Raw genomic sequence first — 12,007 nt, 5'->3', positions numbered from 1 at the left:
GAAAAGCTAGTAGTTTATATAGATTGATATATAGATATATAGATATTGATATATATTGTGTTTACATAGTCCACAAGTTAAATGCAGGTATCCATAAGAAGAGCATTAACAATAAAAATACAATCTGTGTGTAGCCAAGTACAGAGACTTAAAATGGTAAAACAGCAAAAAGGATCTCACAAAAGTACAAATATACAGTACAAATTGATTTATTTAAAACAGTTACAAAAAAGCACAACAAAATAGAGATTATCCTTAGAATTATTAATGCTTTGTTAAAGATCAGGTAGGATTAGAGGGTAAGAAATGGTATTGGGTGGAAGGAGCACCTGACTAGTTCTAAGGCTTTAGATACAATGCAGTTGATTACATATTAATTCAGCCATTACATACTGGGGATAGTGGTTGGGGGATCAGTAATTTATCTACAGGGAACTCCTACACAAATCAGATCCATCCAGACCTCCCCAGTGCCATCCTTCTCTACTCCTTAGGACCCTAAAGCCACCTGGATGACAAAATTTCCATCCTCTCTCCACCCTATTACCTATCCATATACTCTTCCCTCCCCTAAGGTGCTGTGCAAGCTGAGAGCAATCTGCTCTCAGCAGCTGGAACATATACTGTTTGGCTACAGGGATCCTGTATGTCGAGGAAGGGTGTGGAGGACAGCCGTATTTTAATACTTCAAGTTAGCCATGAGTACGGTCAGTCTCTTCCCCAATCCAATTCACTGAGTGCACATATGAAGCAAATGAGGGGTCCACCCTGCCTCCAGCAATACCAGCAGCTCACCAACCCTCAGTTTACAACTACACATAAAGTCCCTGGCAGGGGGTGAGGTGGGCATAAAACCACTGTGTTATTTGTTCTTCCTCTCTCTCAAGTACCTAGGACCCCTAACATAAAGACAGACTAAACGCTCAAGTCTGACATTAGGTAAAGGCACATGGGCTGCTGCCACACACACTGCAGACAGGAACCCAGTCTGGGGCCATCTTTACTGCTAGGCGTTTGCAGTGGAATGGCTTTGGGATTACACAGACTGTTGAGTTTGCAATCTACTAGAGAAAGATCCTAGGCTTAACAGAACTAATAAAGAAACCTTTAATGTGAAAAGTGCATTTATTACTATTTTCCTGCTGAGGAACTCAACAGGACAAGCCATATCAGCTCTCCCTCTGCCCCAAGAACTGCATAGCCTGCAGGTTAGGAGAGAATGCAAACAACTCTAGCATCAAGGGCCAGTGTCATCCTAGGCCCAGACCAGGCTTTCGCTCCAAAGATGGATCCTAGAGTTGAGAAAAACAACTGACAGCTGCAAAGACCCAGATGCTTATTTTATTATTGCATAATGTGGGAGACCTTTCCAGGGGAAGCTAGAAGGTGAAGCCTTCCAAGCAAAGGCTAACAATATCCATCTATAGTAGAATTCAGCTCTTCAACTGTAGTGTACAACTTTTCTGATCTAGAAAGTACTATAGCTTCAGTGTAGTTTAGTAAACTTAATCCTAGGAGGTCAATACACCTCTCTAAAACTTGGCCTCTGTCCTGTTTGCTTCTAGGACTGTGACCTAATCTCCCATGGCCAATTCAATTAATCTGGTTATCTTTACTCCAAAGGCCTGAGCCTTTCCCAATGTCTACCTTCAGCTCACGCCAGTGTGACCAACCACTCAATATGCTTACTCAATGCAGGTTTAAATCATGCCACCATCCTGTCCTCTTAAAATGCGTATGATACCCACTGGTAAAAAGAAAATTAATCCCAACTGGAGGAGCTATTTCAGACAAACTTCAAACTCTTTCTCAACCCCAGAAAATGGGACAAGAATCCCACTAGGATCCTGGCTCAAGCCCTAATGTGGTTTCTCTTGTTTTTAAAACAGGCTATAAAGTACCATAAAGGAGAGAAAAAGCAGTCTCTGGTAGGACCTGTTTCTCTCTGAAGACAGGCACATTTTTGGAGCCAATGGGCTTCTGCCAACACTGAAGCCACATCCTTTCAGACCACCCAGTCCATCCACAGCATGAAGACCGTCCCTATTCCACATGACAATGCTACGCAGTACCACTGGCAGAACACGGAAGAGTGGACAGGATGCCTGAGCTTAATCTACATGGCCAAAGACATGAAGAACAGGAGCTAAAATGGGCAACAGGCAGACAGTGAGCAGACAATAGCAGTGGAAAAGCAGCACAGAGCAAAGTCCATGGTGTTAGGACCAAATGGGACCCTAAGTGTAAGGAGAGTCAGTCCAGCTCTTCTCAGGCTCCTCCCTTGGGTATAAACACTGAGATCTGAGGGCTCAAGCCCTTTCCCCATATCCTGTCTTAATAAGGATGATCTAAATCTTAGATTACTAATCATCCTTTACCAAGTTCCCCTTCTTCTAAATTGGCCTATGTATTTCAAAATACATATTGGCCTATTGTTTCAAAACTTTCTCCAAGTTCTGGGAATGTCCTATCACTGACTAGGAATGGGCTGATCTTTGTCAACTGTCCAGTCCCCAAAAGCTGACAGCTAACCACTGAAACGCTCACCCTAAAAACCACTCATGTCTCTTACACACTTAGAGTAAGTACTGCCACAGCTCTGACAAGAATTCGTTTCTAGGGCGCACAGTTTAGGAAAGGTAACCCACAGCTCAGCAAAAGCACATTACAAATGCATGGCACCATATTAAGGGAGTTACTGTTATTACTTTATCAGACAGGGATAGAAAAGAACCACAGCAGAAAAGTCAGTGCCCACTTTGTCAAAGCCCTCAACAATGTCTTTTTCCAGGATTCAGCGGACATTATATCAGGTGAGGAAGCTACAACTAATCTAAGTAGAGAGCAGAGTGATTTGACTGCAACTACAGCCAGATGCATGTTGGCCCCACTGGAAAGCTCAGTGGTACCCCTGGTAGACATTTCTTGAGCATCTACAGTGCATGTCACTAAATTCTCATGGTGAGCCTTCCTGTGAGGAAGGGGGCTTGCGAGAAATCCATGCATACAATAATCCCTAGGAATGAGTTGCTCGTGAAACAGTCAGAGAGGAGGCCTTCTCCTACAGCTCTTATTTGAGAGAATTCCTCAAGACTCAAGCCCACAGGCCCCCACTGTAGGAAATAAGCCAGAGAAGCAGCAATCAGAGAATGGGGGCAAGAGAAGGGAAAGGCTGCAATCTCCACTGCAGCACAAGGTTGGTGTCTAACTCTGACAAACTCTGAGACCTAAGTACTTGTCAGGTAAGCAGCTTCCCTAGGATGTTTCCCTAAAAGCTTGCTGTTATCTGTTCTCAAGGTCTGAAACAGAATGTAGGGCTTGCAGTACACCAGCCAGCTTCTGTCACTCTGTTCCCGAAGAGAACCACCTTTAGCACCTGAACACTAAGAATGACTCCATTCTCAGAACTTCCCCTCCCCCAGGAGGTAGGTAAGATTATTTATCCCCATTTGGCAGCTGGGGAGGAAGTGAAAGAGCGAGAGATCACAAGACTTGCCTTAAGTTTTGCTCATACCTCAGAAGTGTGGGACCCCTGATGACGGGCCGGGCCTTGGCCAGTCCATGTCTATCTATGTAGGAAATGCCACAATCATACTCTGGGAGAAGTCTAACTAGAGAGCTGGGTGGACAATACCCTGAGTTGCCTTCAAGAGTCTAAAGAACCACACACTCCCTCTTTTAAAAAAAATCCACACACAAAAATACTCAACCACCTGAAAGATGGGGGGGGGGGCAAATCTTAATACCCAATGGAATCCTACAGTCCAAGCTGACATTCCAAGTTGTAGGTGAGATGTGGGCTTAAGGGAGATGGCAGCAAATACAACGAAGATAGAAAATACTCTGTGCCAGGCCTTAGTGGCACATGCCTTTAATCCCCACGCTTTGGAGGCAGAAGCAGATGGATCTCAGTGAGTTTGAGGCCAGCCTGTTCTACAAAATGAATTCCAGGACAGCCAGAACTGTTAACACAGAGAAACCCTATCTCAAAAAACCAAAAAAGAAAGAAAAAAGGGGGGGGGAAAGGGAAACTACTCTTTGTAGAGGAACCCACCAGTACACAAGGAAACATCTGCTAAGATGTTACAAGGACTCTCCTAGACTCTCAGAACTGATGGTGGAAGGGCATAGCCTGGAGATGCCAAAATGCTGAGGCAATGAATTGAGATGGGAGGGGGCCAAGTAAAACCACTGAAATGGAAAATGCCCAGCCCAGGGCATGGTTTCTTTTTTGTTTCTCCACTATATTGCTGCCAGTGAAAGAGGACATGATTTTGAGTTTCTCAATATCAAAATTATAGCTGATAGGGAAACCAGAGACCCTTAGACACCAACAACTAGAGGTCTTAGTGGACAAAGGCAGTGAAGCTCCACGTGAGGCCCAGATGAAGACACCATGCAGAGGTCAGGGCAGCAGAAGGTGGGGGCAGCGCAGGCACTTAGGCACAACATAGACAGACAATGGAGGAGTGTGAGTGCCTAGGGGAAAAGGTCCTCCAGGTCTTTCCAAAGACTACTAGAGACTCAGTGAAATGTCCAAGCAGGCCTGACATGTAGACTGGGAGTTTTGTTAGGCAGCCACCTTTCAAAAGCCTTCCCCAGGGCCCAGTCATCTAGCAGTCAAGTCTTTTCCATAAAGCCCCTGACTGGGTTCCAGCAGGGAAGTCCTTCATTCTCAGCCCTGAAGGGATTTCTCCTCTCTCTTCTGGCCCCCAAACAGCTAGAAAGCCTTATAGAGGAATGGTGAGGTGAGATGGGAACAGGCAGAAGCAAAGGATCAAGCAGAGTTCTGTAGATCATGGTGCTCTCCCACCCCAAACCTAGCCATAAACATTTGTAACAAAATCACCCTTTAAAGTGCACGTCTCTCCCAAGAAGAGTTCTGGGTGGGAACCTTCTCATTTCCAACCATTGGGCCTCCTGCCCTCCCACCACAAAAAGGGTTGGGGGAGGGAAAAAAGGAAAGAAAACAGTTTTACTGCTGCTACTATAAGCTGTGGATCATTTTTGGCTCTTTCTTTGCTCCCTCTGCCACCTGCTCCCAAAGCCTGTACTTTCCCTTGCAGGAGCCAGGAAGGAGTAGGGAAAAACAAAACAAAACAAAACGAAACCAACAGGGAGGCCCTGATTTTGGAATGTTTCTTATCCTATGTGCACTCCCACCCTTTCTTGCTCCAAACCTGCTATTCCCCATCTCAGCACCCCCTAGGACTGTCCTACAAGGATGCCATGAGGTGATTAATGAGCAACAGATTCTGCTTTGGGAGGCTGTCTTTATGCCTCCTATTTCCCTCAAATCTCACTGCCAAGAGAGCCATTCTCTGCTTGGCATGTGCAAATTCTCTGGTTGCTCATGATGAAGCTCACCTCTGGGGATAAAGCCCCAGTCCTGGGCTGGGAAAGAGATTCATTTTCCTGCATTGGAACGCCCTTCGATGGACAGCTTTACCTCCTGCGGAATGAAAGAGGGACGGAGCAGCGCAGCCCGTGCCTCCTCCCCTTGCATGCTGTATCTTTGGAAGCCTGGGGCTGGCCAGCAGGCCTGAGCACCAGGCTCAGGCTGGGAAGGCTCTCCCACCCGGGAACCCTCTCCTGAAGGTTGGATCTTCCCCTCGCTGTCACATAGGTCTCTGGGCCCCAAGACTGTCCTCTCAGGTCTTTCTCGGGGTGTACCCAGCTGGCCTGGGGGAGCACAGCTGGCCTGAGAAACTGAGTTACTGTTCAAGCTCTGTAAACTGATAGAGATGCAGACATCTCCCACCTGTAGCCGATGACAGGGCAGAGAGAAGAGTTGTGCAGTCCGCCCAGGGCTGCAGGAGGACCAACCCTGGCCATATACAAAAAAGGGGTGCTCGGGGGGCACCTCAATGCTCACTTTGCTTTGCTGTTCACCAACTACAAAATGCAGCATAACAAATCCAGGCCACTGGCTCTCTTGTATGTCCACAACTGTGCTAGAGTCAATCTTCAGCCCCCCACTCACTTCGGCACTGCGCACAAAATCCTGGGTTTGGAGGTCCTCTACCCGCTTCAGCTCCCCTGTAGCCAGCTGAATGATGGCGCCTTTCATGAAATGGGAGGGCAAGTGGGAGGAGGTAACAGGAGGTGGTGTTGGCTCCTTGTCTGGAAAGGTGGCTCTGGCCTGCATGTCCAGACTTGATGCCACCAGGATCTCCGAGCCCACAGGCAGCAGGCTAGGGTCAGTTCCAGTGGGCACCAGGTTGCCATTGGCTACAACCACTGCTTTGGGTAAAGGTCTGTGTTTTACTGGTTCCTGATGGGACTGAGGGTAGAATACACGGGCCTGATTTTTCTCCACCAGTTCTGTAGGATTCCTGGCTGACCCTCGTCCATCACCCTGATGGTCAAGGGTATGATGGGATAGGTTAAGAGGGCTGGGTTCATCTTTCCTCTGAGCTGCCACCACACGATAGTCCTGAGAAGCTAAAGTGCCAACTACCCGCTGGACTTCAAGGTCGGTGTCTGGGGTCCCTCGGTGTGCTGGCGCTGCCACCTCCACTCGTGGAGTCTGAGAACCTGAAAACAACTGTCCATCCACCATGCATTCTACCACCGGCACCAGTCCTTGGCCTTCACCCTTGCTGCTGGTGGAATCAAGGGCTTCACTTTCTCGTCTTATTACATTTCGCTCTCGCTGTCTCTGTCCGTTGGCAGCAGTTGCTTCCAAAGCAGACTGGCCCTCCTGAGGGGTAAGAACGGGGCTGGCACCTGCTGTTGGAGTTTCATGCAAGGTATATCCAGCAGGTAGCCTAGACATCTGATAATAAATGGGCATCCGGCCTGGAGCAAGATCCAGTGGTTGAGTATTTGAGTGATGTGGCAACTGGCCGGGTGGGGAGGTGGCAGAAGAGGATTTGTTAAATGGCTGGGCTGGGGATGCAGCCTGGGGGGGAGGAGTAGCTTCTTCGGCTAGGAGAGAGGCATATGGCACAAAATGTGGAAGGTGAGTAGTAGCAATGTTGGCAGAAGGAGAAAGGAGAGGACTAGGCAGGAAATTAGGTGGCACAGCATACGGAAGGCTATAAGGAGACCCAATAAACTGCAGTGAGGTGGATGGGAGCTGAGCATAGTGGACTGGGGGATAGTGGATTCCTGGATGTTGAATCAGTGAAGACGCTACATTAAACGTGGGGGGTAAGGGGCTCATGTTCACAACAGATGGGAGGCCAGTTGGTGAAAAGGTGGCAGGTGGTACAGCCACCTTATACAGCATGCCATACTGATCTACTGTCAGACCAGCGATGGCCTCAGTTCCATCACCCCCAAGGCTGACTCTGGCTCCTGTCTGGCTCTGCCCAGCCACCACGACCCCTCGGGACCATTCAGAGGCATCACTGGAAGGTGTGTGGTTTGTGGAGCAGCTTGTAGTTCTCCCCATATCCTCGCTGGTCACAGGGAGGTCTCGTTTCTTTGGTGGAAGGCATTCCTGACTCCTCTCATGAACAGGTTTCATATTGCTCTGTGGTGTTCCTGGAGCCTGGATGGGGTTTGCTTGCTCCTTGGGGCATCAGAAGGAACTTCTCTGTGGCTTCCCTGTACCTTTCTCTGCTGATGACTGGGGTGCCCACATCTGCTAGGGAACAAACCAGAGGCAAAGAAAAATAACCCAGGGAATCAAGTCAAACAACATATCAAGAATTGCACCCAAGGAGAAAGCTGTAACAAAGGAAAGCAGTGAGAAAAGGAGGCATGAATCTTTTCGCTTGTTAGCTAAGAAAAGAAAAACCAGTCAGGAAACCACAGAGCACAATGAACATTAAAGATGCATAAATAACCTGAGGGTTCCATGACCTCTTTACTACCAACTTCTGAGTTAGTCATGCTTTTTAAGAGACCCTTAGATCTTCTCAGTGTCCTCCCGTGAATGGAGCTTTCAGCACATCTTTTTTTTTGTTGTTGTTGCTGACTCTTTCCTAAATTTCTCCTTTTGTTATCAAAAACTAATGTGCCATCTTTCCCTGAATCTATGGCCTCATTCTTTGGCCCTTTCCCCAGCTTAATTTGGGTTATGATCTCACTTTCTCCCATTTCTACCCCAAAACAGGCTAAATTCATGTCACTAAATGCTAAGGTTTACTTGTCTCTCTTTCATCATCATCATCAAACCCTTGTTCCATCATCATCATTATCATCATCATCATCATCATTAAACCTTTGTTCCAGCATCATCATCATTAAACCTTATAACAGTCAGATAGTAGTGGCTCACGTCTTTAATCCCAGCATTTGGAAGGCAGAAGCAGGCAGATCTCTGAGTTCAAGGCCAGCCTGGTCTACATAGTAAGTTCCGGGACAGCCAGGGCTACACACAAATACCCTGTCTCCAAAAATCCAAAACCAAAAACTTTGTTCCCTAAGCATATTATGAAATGTAGTATCTTTGTTGTTGTTATTCTTCCAAGAAGCTTTACATTCCGACTTGGACCTCATGAGAGAGTGACTATTTTCGCTTGTTCTATAGCTTGTTTCTCCTCCCCCTCTCTAAAAAGCAACTAGTCAACTTTGACTTCTCACAGACTTCCCATTCCCTACTCTGGTAAGACTTTGTATTGATCACTTTCAATTTCCCTTCTACTTTCCCCTTTGTTTCTTTTGCCAGTAGCTTCTTATTCACTATAGGTCTGCTCTGGGTATTATTTCAGAAATTTCTGGTCCTGTTTCTCCTCTCATGTATGTTTACTTACTATTTTTAGGTCTATATGACCCAGAAGAAAGTTTTCTCTCCCCTTTCTCTTATTATCATTTTTTGTAATCATTTTATCCACTGTCAAAATGCATCTGTTTAGAGCCACTGTGATGGTACATGCATATAACCCCAGCACTTGGGAGATGGGAGTCTAGAGTTCAGAAGTTTGAGGTCAGCCCTAGTTGCATAATGAATCAGAGGCAGTCTGGGCTACATGAGAATCTATCTCAAAAAAAAAAAAAATTTCAGAAAGCAAGCATCTTTTTCATATGAACATGTCAATGCATATAAACTTCACTAATAATTTTTCTAATCAGGGTGAGTTCTGTTCAGTATTTCTATTGTCACATGCCAAATTTTTTTGAGCTTTTTTCCACAACAAGGAACCCAAAGGGCTTGTACTACCTGAGCTTCTGTTGGTACTTCTGAGCAGTTGTAATATGTGTCCCCTCCTCTGGCTTGGAAGCCTACAAGACAGAAGTAAGGATGCAGTAAGCAGGAGCCTGACCTCTCACCCTCCCTGGGGGAATCATGAAAGATAATTCCAAAGCCACCAAAAAAAGAAAAAAAATTCAAAAGTCCAGGAGCTTTTGCTTCATTTCCAACCCGAGAGGTAACAGCACATTTACCCAGAGTGCCCAGGAAATGGAAGGGGAAAAAATTCCAAGGCTAGTGAGATGGCTCAGCAGGTAAATGCACTTGATACTAAGCCCAGTGACCTTAATTCCATCCTTGGGACCCATGTTATGGAGAATTGACTCCTGAAAGCTGGCTTTTGGCCTCTACACACATATTAAAACAAAACAAAACAAGAAGAAGAAGAAAGATCTCTTATAATTTAGTTTTTGTAACATATGCTTGGGAAGAAATTTCCATGGGTCAAATTTCATTGGGTTTTTTAATCATCATATTCTTTATTCTCCACCCTATTCCCCAATGGTTAAACCCATTTCCAATCCAAATTTTGCTTAAATGAACATATAAAACTAGGAGACTTAAAACTGTTTACATATTAACATAACTGTTAACAATGAGAAGCAAGGAGTTTCACCTTTACTAAAGGCCTATGAGTACGCAAACGTGGAGATTATTTAAATAAGAAAGATGGCACTAGAGGAAAAGGAACAATTATTTATGTTTCTGGGGCAGAAAAAGAGGTCAAGGGGGTGTTACTCAAAGTGAAAGCCATATTAACAGACTTTCTAAATAAAATCAAAAGGGTTCCTCTATGAGTGTGTGTGTAAAATTTTCTAAGTGACAACTTCACACTACTGACTGAAATGTGAAAGAAACAAAATATCTCTTTGAGCCTATGTAGCTAACAATGAGGAATAAAACTATCACCAAGCTACCAATATCTGAATCTGCACTTGCTAGAAACATCAATAATTAAAGAACACGGTCTTTCAAGGTTCTAGATGCAGCTCAGTTGGTAAAGTGCCTGCCTACCATGCATCAAACCCGAAGTTTGATCCCTAGACTGAACATGGCAATCCTCACATAGATTCAAGTACATTCAAGTATATAGGATGTCAGAAGACAGTCTGGGTTCCCTAAGACCCTGTCTCAAAGGAAAATAACAACAACACAAACAAACAACAACAAAGGGCCAAGTTTTAACAGAGTTAGCTGTGTTGACTAGTTCTGAGAAATTACTGTCTGTTCTATCAAAGTCACACAGAATACTGCCAGCCTCGATCCTACTCACAGAAGTACACAAAATGTGGAGATGTGGAAAAACACATTGCTAATGCCACTAACAAATCACAAACAGGGTACAAGTCATGCATTTATTCTTCATCAACAGTTTTTAACTGAAAGTTCCCAGCTTTCTCCTTAAGTCCCCAAACGAGGCTTTCTCTCTGTAGCTAAAATAGCCAAGAAAATCTGTCTCTAGGTCATCAAGGAGTTAGCAAACACAAGATAATGAAAGGACGGAAAGAGGCAAAAACTCTAACCCTCCCCCCCCCCGCCCCAAGAAGAAAGCCAAGCCTGCGCACCAGGTTCACACAAGGCAAAACACTTCAGAATCTGAAACCTGGGTGTGGGTGTATGGAGCAGCTTTGGAGAATTTCTCATGGGAAAGGATACAACTTGTGAACCCAACTGAGCTAAGGGGCAAGGGAAACGTTCTAGAGACCTGCCAATCGAGACGGGAACGCAGCTCCTCTTCATGCCTGGATTGGAATCAAGAGGCTGCACACCGAGGGAGACCCAAATTCGCTGAGGGAAAGGGGTGCGCCCCCCAAAAGGGAGCAGCCTGGTAGAGACCTGCGGTGATGGCTTTTGCTGATCCCGCAATCCTTGTTCCAGCAAGGGTAAGGCCTGAACTGGGTATTATAGGTTTAGAGAGTCAGGGGTCGGACATCGGGCTGAGGCCAGGTTCCGCTGGCGACGCTTCCTTGTTTGGGGGCCCCTTCCCGCCCTGAGAACTCGGACATCCTGGCCCGGAGGACAACACCCCCGGGGTATCAAGGCCTGAAGCCGCCTTCCGGGCCAGGCGGGAAAGCAGCATCTAGAGGACTAGGCACGGTCTCTTTCGTTCTCTCTGGCCGCTGTTTGGGGGGCCCTCGGCCCGGTAAAGCAACGAGCTTCTAGGGGGCCTTTCCACCGGAGCTCCGAACCCAGGCCCGCTCGGCCGCAGGCCAGCCCCGCGGCCACCATTCCAGGAGACACTCACCGGCCCATTTCACGGAGCTCCCTGGACTCCTCCCGCTCGTCCCGGAGCCGCCGCCACCGAGGACGCCGCCATCCCCGGCCCCGGAGCCGCCCCACACCCAGCGGCCCCCCCAGCCGGGCGCCCGGAGATGGCGTCAAGCGCATCCCGCCCCCGACGCGGAAAGATGACGTCACGATCCGGCCAGGGAGCGCCGCCTACCTTAAAGAGGAGGAAGCTGGCCGTCTGCCCATCATGTCCAGCGCCCCATTTGGTAGGAATATGAATGCCTGTTCTTCTGAATGGGTTTAGTGAGAAGGGATTGTCTCCTTTTCCAGGCCAGGATTCCCTAGAGAAGTTTTCACAAGCCTTAACTAGAAATCCAGACAATGGTGGTCCCTGGGGAACTCTATTTAAGAAGTCCCAGAACTTACTGGAGTGGAAAGATGGAACAGTCATTGTAGGGTTAGGGTGAGAGAGCTGGGCCCAGACCTATTCAGAGGTCAAAAGCCTTATACAGTTATAAAGAGCCCCAAGTGGACCCAGGGCAAGACCTAGGGCAAGAAGAAGCAAGTACTGAAGACCCATAAGTGTGGAGAATGAGAAGACGGTATTTGGTTCAGTATAGCGGAAAGCAAGTTGTT

The 12,007-nt window shown here is 46.8% G+C and overlaps 1 protein-coding gene across 2 annotated transcripts; it reads right to left on the bottom strand.

The window, feature by feature from the left end:
- Atxn1l (ataxin 1 like) lies at positions 1-11,517 on the bottom strand. 2 transcript variants are annotated; one of them, XM_048437296.3, is made up of 3 exons: positions 11,388-11,517; positions 9,113-9,174; positions 1-7,594 (listed from the first exon to the last, which is right to left on the bottom strand). In XM_048437296.3, exon 3 carries the CDS (start codon positions 7,472-7,474, stop codon positions 5,408-5,410), a length of 2,067 nt encoding a protein of 688 aa, XP_048293253.1. In that variant the 5' UTR covers positions 7,475-7,594; positions 9,113-9,174; positions 11,388-11,517; the 3' UTR covers positions 1-5,407. The 2 variants fall into 2 exon arrangements, with proteins under 2 accessions (XP_048293253.1, XP_048293252.1); XM_048437295.3 differs by having other exon boundaries at positions 1-7,591.
- Positions 11,518-12,007: the final 490 nt, after the last annotated feature.

Source organism: Myodes glareolus, chromosome 22 (assembly GCF_982192425.1).
Source record: "Myodes glareolus chromosome 22, mMyoGla1.1, whole genome shotgun sequence".
NCBI classification, from domain to species: Eukaryota; Metazoa; Chordata; class Mammalia; order Rodentia; family Cricetidae; genus Myodes; species Myodes glareolus.
The sequence above is the reverse complement of the archived record's forward strand: the minus strand, read 5'-3'. Positions and strand labels throughout refer to the sequence as shown.